Below are 17,782 nucleotides of genomic sequence, written 5' to 3'. Positions count from 1 at the left end.
TATGGCAGACAAACAGGGCATCACACTGGCGGAATCCCTCTTTACTTGTGACGTACCTCCTGAGGGCGCGCACTGGACATAAAAGCTCTGCACTCAAGTCTGACCCTCCACCCTGAGCTGTCTCGAAAGCTGCCAGGCTAAGAGGCTGGTTGACAAATGTGGAAGAGAGGGTCTTCGGAAGGAAGGAGGGATTCGGCCATAGAGTGACCCCACTGCCTCCAGGATGCCACTGCAGGCAATCCCCGCTGACTGAAAGTGCATGCAGTTCCCCGACTCGCCTTGCTGACGTTATGGCGAGGAGAAAGGCTGTCTTCAAGGAGAGCCAGCTGATGTCTGCTGTCCTCAAAGGTTCGAATGGTGCTCTGCAGAGAGCCTGCAACACCAGAGGGAGATCCCAAGAGGGGAACTGGCTCTGGTGGGGGGGTCTCAACCGGAGAGCGCCCTTCAGGAAACGGGTCACCAAGGCATGGGACCCTACCGTCCTCCCCTCAATTCTGCTATGCTGCGCAGAGATGGCAGCCGCATACACCTTGATGGTAGATGGTGTAAGTCCCCTGTCGAAAAGTGACTGAAGGAACTGCAGGATGGTTGGCAGGGGACACATTGGTGGAGGGTGCCCGAGAGGGTGCCCGAGAGCTATTAATGGTGCTGACCACTGCTGGTTCACAGAGCCCTAGCAGAGGGTCCGGTCCTTCAGTGGCCAAACCCAGAGTTGCAGCCGAGCTGGATCCGGGTGCCAGATCTGACCACCCAGCTGTGACAGCAGGTCCTTCCTCACTGGAAGACCCCAGGGTTCTCCGTCGAGCAGCTGCAGCAACTTGGGAAACCAAACTCTCCCTGGCCACCGAGGGGCGATCAGGAGCAGCTCGTGGTGTTCCACTGTAATCCTGTGCAGGGTGGGCAGGATCAACGGCAGAGGGGGGAATGCATACAGCCGTTGTCTCGGCCATGCATGTGCTAGTGCGTCCTGGCCCAAGGGACTCGGGCCGGAGAGGCTGAACCAGAGGGGGCAGTGTGTCGACTCCTGACAGGCGAAGAGGTCCACCTCCGCCCTGCCATAACACTCCCAGATGGTCTGTATTACCGCAGGGTGGAGCCTCCATTCCCCTGGGTCGGGGTTCTGACGGGACAAGAGATCTGCGGCTCTGTTGGCAGTGCCTGGCAGATACATAGCCCGCAGACTCAAAAGGTGTTGATGGGCCCACAGCAAGAGCTGCTGGGCTACTCCCAAGCACTGCAGAGACCTGGTGCCTCCCTGATGGTTGACGTAGTACACAACTGTTGTATTGTCTGTCCTCACCAGTACGTGTCTGCCAGCCACGTCTGGGAGGAAGTGTTTTAGGCCGAGCAACACCGCCTGTAGTTCTAGCACATTTATGTGCAGCTGCCGCTGCAGTGGACTCCATCGGCCTCTGACTGTACGGCACTGCCAGACTGCACCCCACCCTTCCTGGGAAGCATCCGTGGCGATGACCTCCCTCCGGGAAGGGATAGAGCCTAAGGGAACCCCCTGTGTCAGGTACCCCCTCCTCCTCCATGGGCAGAGGAGCCGTCTGCAGCTGGGCGTGACCTTCACTAGCCTGTGCCCATGCTGCGCCGGATGAAGGTGGAGGTTGTTCAGCCACCTTTGAAGTGGCCGAAGCGATAAAAGGCCCAGTGGGACCAGGGATGAGGCAGCAGTGAGCATGCCAACCAACTGTTGGAATGTTCTCAGAGTCAGTGACCTGCCCTCTCTGAAGCGGCCAATCAGCTGGCGGATATTGCGAACCCTCCTCTGGGAGGGGGTTGCCCTCATTGTCCGTGAATCTAACTCTATGCCTAAGAACACGGTCTCCTGACTGGGCACCAAAGAGCTCTTCTGGTGGTTGACCCTGAGCCCTAGCGCTGAGATATGCGCGACCACTGCAGCGGCATCTATGTGGGCCTGGGCCTCTGACTGGGAGCAGGTCAGCCAATCGTCGAGGTAGGGCAGAATACGTATTCCCTGTGCCTGCAATGGACCCAACGCCGCTGCTATACACCTGGTGAACACACGAGGCGCCAGCGCAATGCCAAAAGGTAGGACGCAGAACTGGTACGCCCGTCCCTCGAAGGCAAACCGAAGGAACTGCCTGTGATGTGGTGCAATCGGCACATGAAAGTATGCATCCTTCAGGTCGATGGTTGTGAACCAGTCGCCCCCCTGAATGCTCTGGAGAACTTCCACAGTGCGCAGCATACGGAATTTCAGGACCTTGAGGTGGGCATTGAGAGGTCTCAGGTCTAGAATCAGGCGGAGACCGCCGTCCTTCTTGGGAATAATGAAATACGTTGAGTAAAACCCACCTTCTTGTGTCTGCCTGTCGACTGGCGTAATGGCCCCCTTTTCTAAGAGAGCGTTGATCTCCTGTCTCAGGGCTAGGGCCTTCCCTGGGTTGCTCACGATGGTGGTCTTGACCCCTCTGAAGCTTGGCGGTCGGCGTCGAAATTGGATGCTGTAGCCCCCTGACAGGGTTGCCAGCACCCAGGGGTCTGATGTTAATGTCTTCCAGCGTTCGAGCTGCTGGCTGGAAAAACTGCCGACCGCCGGTGTGAAGCTGTCACCGTCTGCCCGCCCCCTCTGGTCTCTAGAGGGGCGACGTGCATCGGCTCTGGTGTCCTGTGAAGGGCCGCGAGTGCGGGAGGTGGTGGAGCGACGAAAGTCATACATCCACTGTGGCTCCTGGCGGGCAGCTGGCCATGGTGCAAGCGCTGGCGCCGGCCCCCTTGAGGTTGGAGGCCTGTGCCTGGGCTGGCTCACCCGACGGAGACTGGCAAACTGCTGTCTTGCCTGTACTACCTGTACACTCCTATCAAGGGCCTGCTGTGCGGCCTGACCAAACAACTCCCCAGGGAGGACAGGTAGAGAGCGAAGTACCCTTCTGTCAGGCTCTGCTAGCGGAGACTGGGCCAGCCATATTTGGTGGCGGGCGAGGGTTAAATATGCCATTAGCCTACCAAGTTCTCTGGTCATGTAGGCGAGGGCCTGGAGTGACGCGTCACTCAGCTCCTGAGACGATGTCTCGTCCGCCCCCTGTGACGTCTGGGCGAGGGCCAGCATCAGGTGGGACATCGAATTACCAATGCGTCCCATACGTGCTGCCGTGTCATAGCTCCTGACAATCAAGTCATCCGTGACACGGCACTGTGCCCGGGGGCAACGGGCATCAGGCCTAAGAGCCTCATTGGGAGACAGAACCAGGGCTGCCATTGATGGCTCTATGTTCGGCATGCTCTGCAGACCATAGGCGTGTGCGCCCTGCATGGTCGCTAGCGCCCTGCAGTCCCTGGGGAGATGGGAAAGCCGTCTAGGGTCTGCCCAGCACCTCTGCAGCTCTTCAATATACGGGGCCGAGGGCGGCACCGCCAATGTGGAGGGATGCGTGGAGTCCCTAAAAAAGGCATTCTGCCTAGGCACGGCAGCTGGCGCCGCATCCAGCCCCAAACGGTCTAACGCTGCCTTCAAAGCTGGCTGAATCGAAGGTTGACCAGCCTCTGACACTGCCCCTGTACTCTGACTGGCGGCGTGGGAGCTGGTCTGAGAGTCACGAGAGGCAGATTCGTGCGGCTCAGGTTCACCCAACTCTAAGCTCTCTGAAGCCCTGATAGAAAGCTCGTCCTGGCCCTGGGCCCTGACCGCCGGTGACAATGACGGCGGAGATAGCTCATCCTGCCAGGCTAAAGGGGTTTCAGCGAGAACACTGCTGCCCTGCGCACTCAACACCGGTGGTCGTAAGGCGGTGAGCAGAGTCTTGATCTGCTCAAACTCCTCAGCCATCTTCTCCACCTTAGAAGCTAAGTCGGCCTTCTGCTTCTTACCTCTAGAGGCTGTGTGTGAAGCCCCGTGTTGGCGCTTGCCAGGTCTCATGGCTGGCGCCACCTCTTGCCCCCCACTGCCATGGGAAGTACCGGGCTGCTGATCCACCTGGGCTAGCCTAGCTGACCGCGCTGCCACACTGAGGCAAATGCAATTCATGCATGCCTCCTCAGTCAGCCCTTGCCTCAGGTGTTCAACCCCCAGGCAAGAGGGGCATACCGTGTGGCCATCCTCTGGCTCGAGGGGGGCCCGACAACCGGCACAGGACGAGTGCATGTCCAGTAAAGTGCCCTATGTAGCTAGGCGGGACAACACCAGGCTGATCAAAGATAAAGCTGTAGCCACCGGCGAGTGCACCCTGGCTCTGACAGCTGTAAACAATAACAATCTCTGCAAGATGTTTAACTTAAACAATCTATAAATTATGTTGGCTTTGTCCCCTTACCGGAGCGAATATCACGCTGCCAAACATATATACACACAACTTAATTTAAATGGCGCACTTTGCCACGACTCGCCTGTAACAGGCAACTGAGAAAAGAAAACAATGTCTACGGCGAGAAACACCGTCGGCGACACCCGTTGACTGCAGCGAAACAAATCACCAACAAGTCGTAATAAACGTATAACTTACCTTAATTGAACCGGAGAGCTAGCCATTGAAAACCTCCGCCCGCGAGTCCGCGGCGAGAAACACCGCCTCGCAGAACTCAACGCTCCCCGAGCGAGGCCACTCAGCGCGAAGCAAGGTATCAACGAATGGCTTCCGTTTTGAAGAATTATAATGTAGACTAACGTAGTCTCTAGGAGGGTGAACCAGCTGGTCACAGCTCCAACCTCTGTGGGTAGCGAAACTTCAGCGTGTTAGTCCAACAACTGCAATCCTGCGTCAATCGCGAGAAGATTCAAGAGGTCACTTCCTGGGTCGACCTCTCTTTTGTGCTGGCGCACATCGATGACGTCACCCAGGTCACAGGTGACTTTGTTGTTACTAATACTCGACCTGCACGTTCGTGTGATGAATATCCATGTGCTGAAAGCACCGCCTCTGGCGGTCAGGAGAAACGAAATAGAACAGGACGAAACAAAATAAAGCCTAACGTTACACCACATATAACGTGTCGTCTCCCTTAATCTCTTACAGACACAGGGCCAAAATCAGCTGATAGCACATGTGTTGAACCCCACCCCCCCTGTGTCTCTCTCACACACACTTAGAGTGAAAGACCGCATGTAACGTCCCCCACCCCTGCTCTGCCCCCTACAGGATCAAGGACAGCATGTACCATGCCCTCACCTACGCCACCATACTGGAGATGCAGGCCATGATGACCTTTAACCCTGAGGACATCATGACGGCAGGCAACACCATGAAAGATGCCCAAGCCGTGTGTCAGAGGTAAGGGGCTCGTTCAGCTCTTGGACTTCTTCTCTCTATGGGCTTATTATAAGAGATGAAGAGATGACACAGACTCCACACTGGAACTGTTAAAAAGAAAAAGAGGCAGAAAAAGTATTTTCTGTGTGGCGCGCGGTACCTGTGGTCAGTCATAGCAGATGGAAACCCCTGACCAACACTGGTAGGGATTAGAAGGGTTGTGATTTAGGAGGCATCAGGAAATACATTCATTGTCATGTTAGAAATGGAACAGGATGGAATATGTGGAGTGGAAACCATGTTCCGTGTGTGTGTGTGTGTGTGTGTGTGTGTGTGTGTGTGTGTGTGTGTGTGTGTGTGTGTGTGTGTGTGTGTTCGTGTGTGTTCACGTGTCTGTGTCTCCATGGTCTGGCGTGCGCTGCAGGTCTTGTGCAGTGACGTAGTTGCCTCAGCGATCTGAGCACGCCGTCACTGGGAGCTCTCGCCTGCCAGGGGAATTTCAGAGGATTCCGCAGCTCTCCGAGCTGGTGTTAGACTGTGAAAATGTACAGTGTGTCCCTCTCAATGCATGGGACACCACACCCCCTCTGGTCACACACACACACACACACACACACACACACACTCACTACTCACACCCACACACAGTCACACCTCTCCCCCACACACACATACAGTAGACACAGGAACACTATCACGTACAAATACACAAACACACACATGCACATTCCTGCACACACGCACACACACACACATACATACACACAACCTGATACACTGCCACGTCACCTCAGCTCTGAGGCAGTCGAATCCCATTGTCTGTTGCTGCCGCTTGTCAACCCACACAGAGTAGCTTAAGAGGCATGAGACCAATCTCGGTTTATTTTGTTCACTTTTAGTTTTAGTTTCTGTTGACTATAATAGTCATGGGTTAATGATAATGTTCCTGTTGACTATAATAGTCATGGGTTAATGATAATGTTTTTGTTGACTATAATAGTCATGGGTTAATGATAATGTAAGTGCTGTGTTATGTAGGTGGGTTGTTACTGGCTTCTGTCAGAAACATTGCTGGGCTTTTACCTTTACAGAAGGACAGACTCAGTCATTTAGCCATGATCTCTGTACAGGCTTATGCACATTGCAATCTTGAACAGCCACCGACTGTCGTTCCCACACACCGTTCTCTTACAGACATAATGATGTGTGTGTGTGTGTGTGTGTGTGTGTGTGTGTGTGTGTGTGTGTGTGTGTGTGTGTGTGTGTGTGTGTGTGTGTGTGTGTGTGCGTGTGTGTGTGCGTGCGTGTGTGTGTGCGTGTGTGCGTGTGTTTGTGTGTGCGTGTGTGTGCGTGTGTGTGTGTGTTTGTGTGTGTGTGTGTTCGTGCGCAGGGTCACCAGTTCACTAGGGTGCACTCTTTACGTCAATTTGCAGAGAACATGTGACCAATTCAATTAGTGAGCATGACTATGACCACTGGCAATGTGACACACACACACACACACACACACACACACACAACCACACATATATATACAACATGTACTGACACTTGTACACACTCACACACCTTTACAACACATACAGACTTATGCACACAGACACATACACACACACACACACACACACACACTCCTATACAACATGTACTGACACTTGTACACACTCACACACCTTTACAACACATACAGATTTATGCACACAGACACATACACACACACACACACACACACACACTCCTATACAACATGTACTGACACTTGTACACACTCACACACCTTTACAACACATACAGATTTATGCATGTGACGTCATCATTTCTCTTCCAACCCCCACCCTCATTCTGAAGCTCCTCCACATGTTTCATGACTCAGCAGTTTTTCTCTGTCTGTAAATTTGATAAAAGAGGTTCAATCTGAATTATTCATGTTGGCCCGGACTGTAAAGTGTTGGTTGGAGGACAAAAGGAGACGGGGGATGTTCTCTGTTTACGGTCTCCTCTCCTTACACCACACTAAAGCTGGGATTCTTTCCCTTTCAGCTAAAATGTTTGTCCAAAGGGAATATTTTGTTTCAAAAAATATGAGTGCTGCTTTGTGTCCTCTTTCCTCAGGTTTAGGAAGAAGTCTTCCTTCAACAGCAAAAACTTCACAGAGGGTTGGTAATCTTCAGATGTTTGTATCCGTGTGTTTCGTCTATGAGCCTGTCACCTAATGGCAACTTCTTGGGTCTGTCATATAACTTCTATTGTGAATCTGAATACCCATGCCCTTGGTCAGAGATGGTAGCCATTTAATATTGGATAGGGAAGTGGGGATCTTATTCAGTATGTTCACAGTTTTTACTTTTTTATATGGCAATAGTTCATGTCTTTGTCATACCTGCTTCTGAAAGTTGAATGTCTGGCTGCAATAGCTGAGGTCTTTGGGAGGCTCCTGTAACTGTGCTTTTCTTCCCCTTGCAGAGGAGCTTCATGCTGAAGTGTGCTATGCCGAATGTCTCCTGCAGAGGGCAGCCCTCACCTTCCTACAGGTTGGCCCTACATTTCTCTCTTCTCCCCAGATTTTACTGGCCTAATAAAACATGCCTTACAGCGGCATTAACTTTACACATCCCCGACAGAATTTAGCTTTGGACATAAAGGTATTCACATAAATCACACAGACTGTAAAAATACAGCATATGGCATACGTTCACTGTTCATCACATACAAAAGCAGCACATGCAATGTGTGTAGAGCAGGGCCAGTTCTAGCCTACTACATTTGGGAGGGCTGGTAGAAATTTTGGGTGGGCAACATATCAAAGCGGTCAAAATTGATCAAAATTGACAAACACATAACACAAACACAACAAATCGGTACTACTTAGCTTGAGTTGCTGCAGCCAACAGCCAGGGATGGGCAGTATTTCTGATACATGTATTCAAAATAAGTATTTCAAATACAAAATAGTATTTTGTCATTTGTATTTTATTTTGTTGAAGAAAATGGCTTCGTATTTTGTATCAAAATTCTTTACAGGTAGCCTGACGAGCCAGACCCACATTAAAATGTAGGGTCTGGGCACTCACCGTTCGCAGTGCTCAGTCCGAGGGGCGGGATAATTGGTTGTCTTTCAAATTCCCTCTGCATGCAATAGGACAGCGCTATGAGTCCCATGCGTTTCCCACCAGCGGAGCTGGTTGGCTAGTTCAAACTTTTGCCAACTTAATAAAAGCTTAACTCGTGTCACACTGTTCGCCAACAGCAACATCCATCTTATTTGTTTTTAAGTAGCAGGGAATTAAAGCCAAACCGTTGCAACTCTGCCATCAATCATTATTTTAAGCCCGCCTAACGACTCTATACACGATTTGATTGGCCTGATAGAAGTTTATTTTTTCGAGCTCACAAGCCAACGGAGAGTTGCTAGACTAGCCCTGGCAGCAAATATAATTGGTGCTAATTTGCCCAGACTTGTTGTGATCAAAATATTGAGATTCATTGAAGATGATCCAGTGCAAGATGAATAATTTGTAGGTTGCTCACCCACACAATACACTCCCTCTAATACCATCCGCATAATGATCAGTTTCTTGAGAAATGTAATCATCCAATCGGAACACATGGAACCGGTTATGTGGTTGCCTGGCAACATTGCTCAATCTGGGCATGCATTGCCAATGTCAGAGACTTGTCTCCACTTTGTATTACTTGACAAGTTCAGTTGTGACTTTTTGAGTGCATCTCAAGTGTTTAGGCTATGAGATGTAACAGGCAGGTCAGCATAGGTGATCTGTTGACTGTTTGTAGATGCCATGTCTTGTATGGCATGTCTCGTAGGCAGAGAAAATTGGTTGCTCTCAAACACTGTCCATTTGATCAACAGAATCAGTCTACTGATGAAGGAATAGATTAAATAGACAGATATGGAAGGTTTGCAAAGTGCTATTAGTATTTTTAGTACTTTCAAAATACAAAAATACAGTATTTAATTTTGATACATGGTGTCTAATGTATTTTGTAGTTTATTTTGATACACAGGGGGTATTGATATTTTATTTTAAAATACATTTTGATGTATTTTTGCCCATCGCTGTCAACAGCTAGAGCTGCCAGGCAGCTACAGTGCTACTCTGGGGACATCTTTAAAATCATGCCTAGAGGGTAGCACGGTAGCTGCCTGGCTCCTCTAGCTGTTGGCTGCAGCAACTTGGACAGCAATTGTTTTCTGGGTTTTGTCTCGTACCGACAATACTCAGTGACTTCGAGAAACAGAGATCTATGTAAAAAAATGGCCAGAGTTTTCCTTTAAAGAAGAACTATGCAGGTCTGGTTATTCCTTCGCTGTTTCTGGGTTTTCGCTGGATTTGGGCTCGCATTTTTCACGACACAGCTCCCCCTGCAGCTTCGGTAGCAAGTGACTGCTATGCTAAACCCCCACTAGCTAGCGAGCTAGCCATCAAGAAACCAAGCTAAACACATACAGGGCTCACAATAAAACGGTCGAACAAACACATTGTTCAAGAGACTATCAAACCACATTACAAAAACAAAGTTCACCCAAGGGTAGGCTACTTACAATTTCAGCAGCAACAAAGCCAAGTCGGCGTCCGTTTTGCAGTCTTCTTCGAAACTACAATCTGACTACATTTTCGAGGCGTGGTTTTCTTCGGACCGGGAACAGAAAGTTGCATGTTCGTTTTTTCCGCGGAGAAGCGATAGGGGGAGACGAAGCACCCACCAAACGACCCAGAAAGTGTTGTAGAACCATCAGAACGACTCTCAACCTGCATAATTAAGGTCATTTTTGCTAAAATTGTTGCATAGTGCTTCTTTAAGGCATCAGGAGGGAGGTTAATGAATACACTTACATAGGCCTACTGCACAGCTATGTACCAGCTAGCTACCATTACAATCAAAGCCAACTCATCTACATCCAAGCTGGGTTTGAGGCTGCACACTGTGCAAAAGCACAACTGTTCGGGTGGGCAAGACACAATGCTTGGGTAGGCTTAGCCCCCCCTAGCACCTGCCTAGAGCCGGCCCTGGTGTAGAATGCAGCCTCCCCTCATAACACTGTTTTAGCCTGATTCTCCTTTTATCTTCTAATCACGTGTTGTATTTTGTCAATCACTTTAGGATGAAAACATGATCAGCTTCATCAAAGGAGGCATCAAAGTGAGAAACAGCTACCAGATATACAAGTAAGTCTTACAGAGTTTTTATGTTGTTCTCCTACAATGGTGACGCAAGGTGTGTTTGTGTGTGTGATGTTTTATGTCTTGGAAGGTGATGCCATCTGTACTTTCACTTTTTTTTTTTTTTCCCATGATGTGAGCATACATACGTATATGGGGCTTAACACTGTTTGGATATTGTGATATTTTAATCTTTGTGTGTGTGTCTGTGCGCGTGTGTGTGTGTTTGTGCATTTGCTTGTGTGTGTGTGTGTGCGCGTTCGCGTGTGTGCGTGCATGCTGCAGGGAACTTCACACAATCCTCCAGTCCTCTGGTTTTGCCCAAGGGGACAACCATGGCCACTTTGAAGGAGGGGTCAAGCTTGGAGTGGGAGCCTTCAACCTAGTGAGCACCTTTAATCCCACTTTGTGTTTCTAATGTGATATTCCTTATGGGTAGTGATGTGGTGTTGTGGATGTATGAGAGTCTATATTCTTTATGGGTAGTGATGTCGTGTTGTGGATTTAGTGAGAGTGTGCTATTGAACATGTGCTGATAGTGTGCTGGTTATAATGTATTTAAGCAATAGGCCAATCAGTGGAACCTACGGACTCGAGTGGCTTATCGCTTTTCTAAAATGGTTACAACACACCTGACAAGATTTCATCAAATAAATGCATGGTAACAAGAAATGTAACGATTTATTCCTAAATAATCATTCTTCTGCCAATCAATAGATTTCCTCTATTAGAATGGTTGCTAAAGCAACATCGAGTTGCAGCACCTCTAACTTTTGTATCAATTTGTGGTAGCACAGTAATATGGAATGAAATGTGGTCAACGTGAAGGGTTGGGCTGGGTTTTACAATGGCATCGAACACAATTCAGCCAATCATAATTAAGGACCGGACCTATCCATTTTAGAAAGTCATTTTGTGCTGTATATGTAATCATAGTAGGGATGTAACGGTATGAAAATTTAACCTCACGGTTATAGTGACGAAAATGATCACGGTTTTCGGTATTATCACGGTATTTCTAAAAGTGTGTTCAATATGTTCAGAAAGCACTGATAGGCCTACACAAGCTGAAATAGTTTCAAAAAGTGTCCCGTTCACTTCTTTCTTCATGTTTAATTGGCTATGTGCTTATAGCTTAACTTACCCTACCATAACTTGGATTTGCTATTTCTGTTATTTGGATGCAATGAGTGAGACCAAAGTAAGCGTTCAAAATAAAACTTTAGGCTACTGTATTCTCCTGATAACGTGAGTGAAATTTAATGTGGACGCGAACATAAAAAGACGCAGAGTGGCTACATGATACAGTGCACATTTATTATTATATTATCGTCAACATTTTTATCGCGGTTTACCATTATACCGGTAATCGTTACATCCCTAAATCATAGCATGTGGTGTTTGTAGTGATGTGGCATGGGTAGTGATGCTAATAGTGATTATGTAGTGATAGACATATATACTGTATGGTTAGCTGTGTAGGTACTCTATATACTGCATGTTTAGCTGTGTAGGTACTCTATATACTGCATGGTTAGCTGTGTAGGTACTCTATATACTGCATGGTTAGCTGTGTAGGTACTCTATATACTGCATGTTTAGCTGTGTAGGTACTCTATATACTGCATGGTTAGCTGTGTAGGTACTCTATATACTGCATGGTTAGCTGTGTAGGTACTCTATATACTGCATGTTTAGCTGTGTAGGTACTCTATATACTGCATGGTTAGCTGTGTAGGTACTCTATATACTGCATGTTTAGCTATGTAGGTACTCATACTCTCTGCCTTCTGCTTTCAGATGTTGTCCCTGCTGCCCACTAGGACTCTCCGACTCCTGGAGTTTGTGGGCTTTTCTGGCAACAAGGTGAACTTTCTTACTGATGGGATTACTCATAAACCTGTGTGCATGCGTGTGTGTGTGTGTTACCTCTACTCAGCACCTGCATTTACACTTCAGACGTATTTGCATACTGTAGGTATCTTAAGGGAGGTGTTCTAATCAGGTGTGCGTGTGCGCGTTTGTGTATGTGTGTGTGCATGCAAGCGTTCATCAGTGTGTGTGTGTGTGTGTGTGTGTGCATACATCCGTTTGTGTATGTGTGTGTGCATGCTTGCGTTCATCTGTGTGTGTGTGTGTGTGTGTGTGCATGCGTTCCTCTGTGTGTGTGTCCGTCCCATGTGTGTCACTACATCTTAGCTGTTCAGATTTTCTCTCAGAGGCCCCTTATCTGACCTGTGTGTGTGTGTGTGTGTGTGTGTGTGTGTGTGTGTGTGTGTGTGTGTGTGTGTGTGTGTGTGTGTGTGTGTGTGTGTGTGTGTGTGTGTGTGTGTGTGTGTGTGTGTGTGTGTGTGTGTGTGTGTGTGTGTGTGCGCAGGAGTTTGGTCTCCATCAGCTTCAGGAGGGTGCAGTGGAACACACCTTCAGATCCTTCCTGTGCAACATGCTCCTGCTCTGCTACCACACCTTCATGAGCTTCATCCTGGGTGAGCACGCTTCACCAACACCGACCACCTACCACCAGCCCCTCCTCTAATACCAACAGCCTTCCTCTAATACCAACCACCTACCACCAGCCCCTCCTCTAATACCAACCACCTACCACCTGCTCCTCCTCTAATACCAACAGCCTTCCTCTAATACCAACCACCTACCACCAGCCCCTCCTCTAATACCAACCACCTACCACCTGCTCCTCCTCTAAAGGGGTGCACACACCGGCGCAGACAGTAGTGCGCTGTCACTTGCCAGGCACATCAGTGCCGACGTTGACGAGTGGAGAGACTTGCATAAAAGGACTCCTGGCTCATCTGGCACTAGAGTCTCACTGGTGTGGTGCAACATAGTTAGCAGAAGAGGAGGGAGGGATATGGGCTATTTGCATACGATCATTTCCAGTGTATCAGCCGCATTGTGTATAAACCGCCTGACTGTATTCTATGCAAACTACCACGCCTATGTATGAACTGCAGTGTCCCCAGAATCACATTGGGCCTTAAGGAGGAGAAGAAATGCACTACCATGTATAGCACATCCCTGCGTATTCACCTGATAGCTGAAGACATTTTGCAATATCAATGTATCAACCTTGGTCAATAGGTGGGCAGTTATGGCATTTGCCCTCGCTGCAGGTCTATACCTGACATGCTCACAGCCCTTTGGTATGGTCATCAAGTTGTCTTTCCTCTTTACACTACTAGACTGACACATATTTGTTGTCAACACATTGGTGACTATAGGTCATTGTATCATTTACACAGGTTTGTTTGTAGTAGTTCAGTACTGTGAGTTCTATCAAGAGAGGCTATCGTATCTTTAACTAGGCTAGTGTATCTTTTTCCTATGATATCTGTCGCATCTTAAGCATCCTCCCTGTAGTTTTCCTATGATGTCTGTCGCATCTTAAGCATCCTCCCTGTAGTTTTCCTATGATGTCTGTCTCATCTGAAACATCCTCGGTGCTGTGTCGTATCTCGAGTGATCACAGGAGTGTGCGAGGTCAGGTGGGGGTGTGTGGGGCAGAGGCAGAATCCGATGACAGATTTGGGTTGTGAGTTGTGCAGTGAGTCTCACTGACCCTCCTGCTGTGTCACTGATGCAGGGACGGGGGAGGGGGACGTGGAGGACGCGGAGAAGCTGCTGCAGCCGTATCTCAAGCAGTATCCCAAGGCAAGTCCAGACAAGCCTACTGCGTACACACACACACACACACACACACACACACACACACACACTCCTCTTATCACTGAGCTAGTCAGCGCTAGTGGCCATAGATGTCTAATGTCTTTGTTTTGTTTATTTTTTGTTCTGTGCAGGGCTCCATCTTTTTGTTCTTCGCTGGTCGAATAGAGGAAATCAAAGGAAACTTGGATGCTGTGAGTTCTAATGATGGAACCTGTGTGTGTGGTGTGTGACTCATACATCATATCACCCAGCCAGAACACCTAGTCAGAACACCCAGACAGACTGAACAGTGCTGACACTACAGTATAAGAGAAGGGAGAGGGGGAGAAAAACTGTGTGTTTTGACTAGACACTACTCCACTAGACATTAGTCACTGGTTCTTTCAGAAGATCTGACATATTCTGCACCATGTGCAAAGAAGACCTCATCTGATCTTATCTGAAACCATGCCTCATTTAATGACACCACACAATATTCAGTGGGCCTCTATGTTTATTTCTCCAGGCCAGAGCACTGGTATTACTGGTTACAATGGGATGGTAGCTTAAGTAGTAGCTAACTTTCCTCCTAATACTATTGACCTCTACCAACCTTGTACTTCTCTGTGTGTGTGTGTGTGTGTGTGTGTGTGTGTGTGTGTGTGTGTGTGTGTGTGTGTGTGTGTGTGTGTGTGTGTGTGTGTGTGTGTGTGTGTATGTGTATATATAATTTGTGCATGCGTACGTGTGTGTGTGTGTGTGCGTCTGGCTGTGCGATGTGATCTCCCCAGGCTATCAAGCGTTTCGAGGAGTGCTGTGAGGCACAGCAGCACTGGAAGCAGTTCCACCACATGTGCTACTGGGAGCTGATGTGGTGCTTCACCTACAAGAGGCACTGGAAGATGGCCTACTTCTACGCAGACCTGCTCAGCAAGGAGAACGCATGGTCCAAGGTAAGGAAGGACGCCAGCAGGGCAGGGCAGGGCAGGGCAGGATAAAGATGGATAAGTTACAGTTAAATCGGCCGGGATGTTTTAGAGGGCATTTTTAAGTACCAATGAGAAACTGGCACTTGTAGAAAGTGAGTTATTGGCAGTGCCACCTGGCCGTTCAAAATAGAGGCTGTTGGTAAGGACACGTCTTTTTGAAAGCAAAACTGAACATAAGAATAAATAGCATTTGGAAGCAAACTTGCTGGTAAGACCATCTTATGGCTAGGCAAGGTTGAAGGCAAGCTGACTGGGCCTTTTTCAAGAAGTTGTTGTCTGATAATAAACCTTTATTTAGGACATGCAAGACAAATCAAGGACACAGCAGTCAAGGTGCATAGCACACTCACCAGGGAGCGGAATAAAAAGGGCCAACTCCAGCAGAAGCACTATGGACCTTTTTCACAGCAGCCATTTTTGACAAAGGCCTAAGAGTTAATGATATTAACACTAATGATATTAATTAAGGTTCTCTCTTATATTGAACAGAGACTTCATTATTGTAATTAGTAACACCTGTGCTTGCCTTACTATTTCATGTCAAAATGGCTGCTGTGAAAAAGGTCAAGGCCAACACCCACTGGTGGCGACATTTGGCGATCAAGAGAACAATTTTCTACACTTTGGCATTGACGTGTGTCTGATGGTGCCAGAGGGCTTCGCGTCATTAAAAATAATAAAGTTCTAAACTTTGGCGTCACTTGACACACATCAGACGCCGCCAGTGGGCGTTAGCCTTTAGTAGTCTCAGAAGTGGCATCCAAAAAGCCGACGCCAGTGCAAAAGTGAGGAAAGGATAAGGCTCAACAGAGTGTTGAGCGGCGTTGCGTTTTGTCTTCCAGGCGACGTACGCCTACATGAAGGCTGCCTACCTCAGCATGCTGACCCCAGAGGACCGGCAGACGTTTGGCGAGAGCGAGATCGACCTCTTCAGGTTTGGCCTTGTCATCACCCTACTGTTGACCTCAGTGCTTGTCATGCGCTTACAGAAACACACCCGCAGTCTTTGATTGTCCAGGAGGTTGTCTGTGAAAGAACACTGTTTAAATGCTCACTCTAAATCTGTAGAGGAAACATCTAAGAGATATGTAGAAGATATATTTGGTGGCTTATCGTCAACTGCTGTTACAGGCAAGTGCATGGACTTAAACAGAAGATTGCTGGGAAGTCTTTGCCTACTGAGAAGTTTGCCATCCGGAAAGCGAGACGATACAATGCTGAAAGATCTGTTCCTCTGCCAGCTCCTCCTCTGGTCAGTGTTAGTCTAAACAAACAAACAATATATATGTGTGTGTGTGTGTGTTACATACAGAAGGTGCTATAGGCTTCAGTGTAATAAGATTGGGAGAGCTGATATGTGAAAAATGTTGTTTTAGCTTCAACATAATTGCGAGTTAAAACATCTTTCTTCAGAAATCTGCCCAAATGTTATGTCATTCAATTTGGTTAGGCTTCCATTGGCTTAAGTGAGTGCAGGTTTTCGATATGCCTTTGATCACATTTGAACAGCAGCGTGCACACTTTAAATTGCAACCCCATCGGTGTTGTTACGGTGCAGGAGATGATGTACATCTGGAACGGCTACACTGTGATTGGCAAGCACAAGGACCTGACTGAGGGGATGCTCAAGACCCTGGACGAGGAGCAGCAGAAGCTGGAGATGCACCCCAGTAAGACTATAGTGCTATGACTATAACCTGCGTCTCTTAACAGATATGTTTCCCATAAGCAGTGTTCCTTAAAAGTTAAATTACCCAAAAGCAGTGTTTCTTAAAGGAGACAGCTAGAACTGCCAGGTAGCTACAGTCTGCAGGCATGAACATGGGAGTCTTAACACTATAGCTGCCTGCCTGACAGCTCTAGCTGTTGGCTGCAGCAACTCGAGCTAGGTAGAACAGATTGTTTTTTCTTTTTTTTTCTTTTTTTCCGCACCGACAGTACTCGGTGACTTCAAGAAACAGAGATCCATGAATTCTCCTTTAACAGTTAAATTACCCATAAGCAGTGTCTCTTAACAGTTAAATTGTTCCTAAGCGGTGTTTCTAAAACAGTTATTGTAAATTACCCATAAGAAGCGTTTCTTAACAATTAAATGACCCATAAGCAGTGCTTAGAAATGTAAATGTAATGCACACCTTCTTTTGTGAGGTGCTGGCAAAGTACCGCACACTCTGGCTCCAAATGAGAGGTTTTAATAGACAGACGTTTCGGCCTATGAGGCAAAATCTGATGAAGGCCTTATAGGCTGAAACGTCTTTGTCTATTTAAACTTCTCATATGGAGTTAGCGTTTCTTAACAGTTTAATAACTAAGTTCATGGTGAGACTTTGCATAGTACATTGCAGAAAGGCATCAAGCAACTAGATCCAAATGTTGCTAAATATTGCCAGTGTATTGTTTCTTTGAAAAATAAGAACACTGTTATTTCAACCCTTTTTTTATTTTTTAAGCGGTAGTTAAGTCCTGCTGCTGTCTCTGGAATAGCTATACGCTACACTACATGTGAGTAGCAGCTGGTCCACAAGGCCTGACTGAGCTTTATGAACTTGTGTCCTTCAGGGACGGACTTCACCATAGATGACCAGTGTGTGATCAGCCTTCTGAAGGGACTGTGCCTGAAGCACCTGGGCCACCAGGAGGAGGCGGAGCACTACTTCACCCTTGTCCTCTGCAAGTGAGTGTTCTCAGAACCTCCGAGAATGAGAGAAAAGGCGTCCGCTGACCACTAACAAGGCCC

At 47.9% G+C, this 17,782-nt stretch overlaps 1 protein-coding gene across 4 annotated transcripts in view; it reads left to right on the top strand.

The window, feature by feature from the left end:
- Positions 1-17,782, top strand: part of ttc39a (tetratricopeptide repeat domain 39A) — a 42,076-nt gene that overhangs the window by 20,841 nt on the left and 3,453 nt on the right. For all 4 annotated transcript variants that reach the window (XM_076277997.1, XM_076277999.1, XM_076278000.1 and 1 more), the window contains 14 exons: positions 5,103-5,234; positions 7,326-7,369; positions 7,677-7,744; positions 10,335-10,399; positions 10,679-10,778; positions 12,194-12,259; positions 12,771-12,879; positions 13,995-14,062; positions 14,209-14,268; positions 14,848-15,009; positions 15,888-15,979; positions 16,177-16,297; positions 16,604-16,715; positions 17,605-17,719. In XM_076277997.1, the coding sequence (XP_076134112.1) occupies positions 5,103-5,234; positions 7,326-7,369; positions 7,677-7,744; positions 10,335-10,399; positions 10,679-10,778; positions 12,194-12,259; positions 12,771-12,879; positions 13,995-14,062; positions 14,209-14,268; positions 14,848-15,009; positions 15,888-15,979; positions 16,177-16,297; positions 16,604-16,715; positions 17,605-17,719 (1,314 nt within the window). The remainder of the gene's footprint in view (positions 1-5,102; positions 5,235-7,325; positions 7,370-7,676; positions 7,745-10,334; positions 10,400-10,678; positions 10,779-12,193; positions 12,260-12,770; positions 12,880-13,994; positions 14,063-14,208; positions 14,269-14,847; positions 15,010-15,887; positions 15,980-16,176; positions 16,298-16,603; positions 16,716-17,604; positions 17,720-17,782) is intronic.

The sequence above is a fragment of the Alosa pseudoharengus genome, unplaced genomic scaffold (genome assembly GCF_046254945.1).
Source record: "Alosa pseudoharengus isolate Yale_2024_CS ecotype anadromous, Long Island Sound unplaced genomic scaffold, YU_APseudo_1.1 YU_APseudo_1.1_scf_11, whole genome shotgun sequence".
Classification (NCBI taxonomy): domain Eukaryota; kingdom Metazoa; phylum Chordata; class Actinopteri; order Clupeiformes; family Clupeidae; genus Alosa; species Alosa pseudoharengus.
This window is presented reverse-complemented; position numbering and strand designations above follow the sequence as displayed.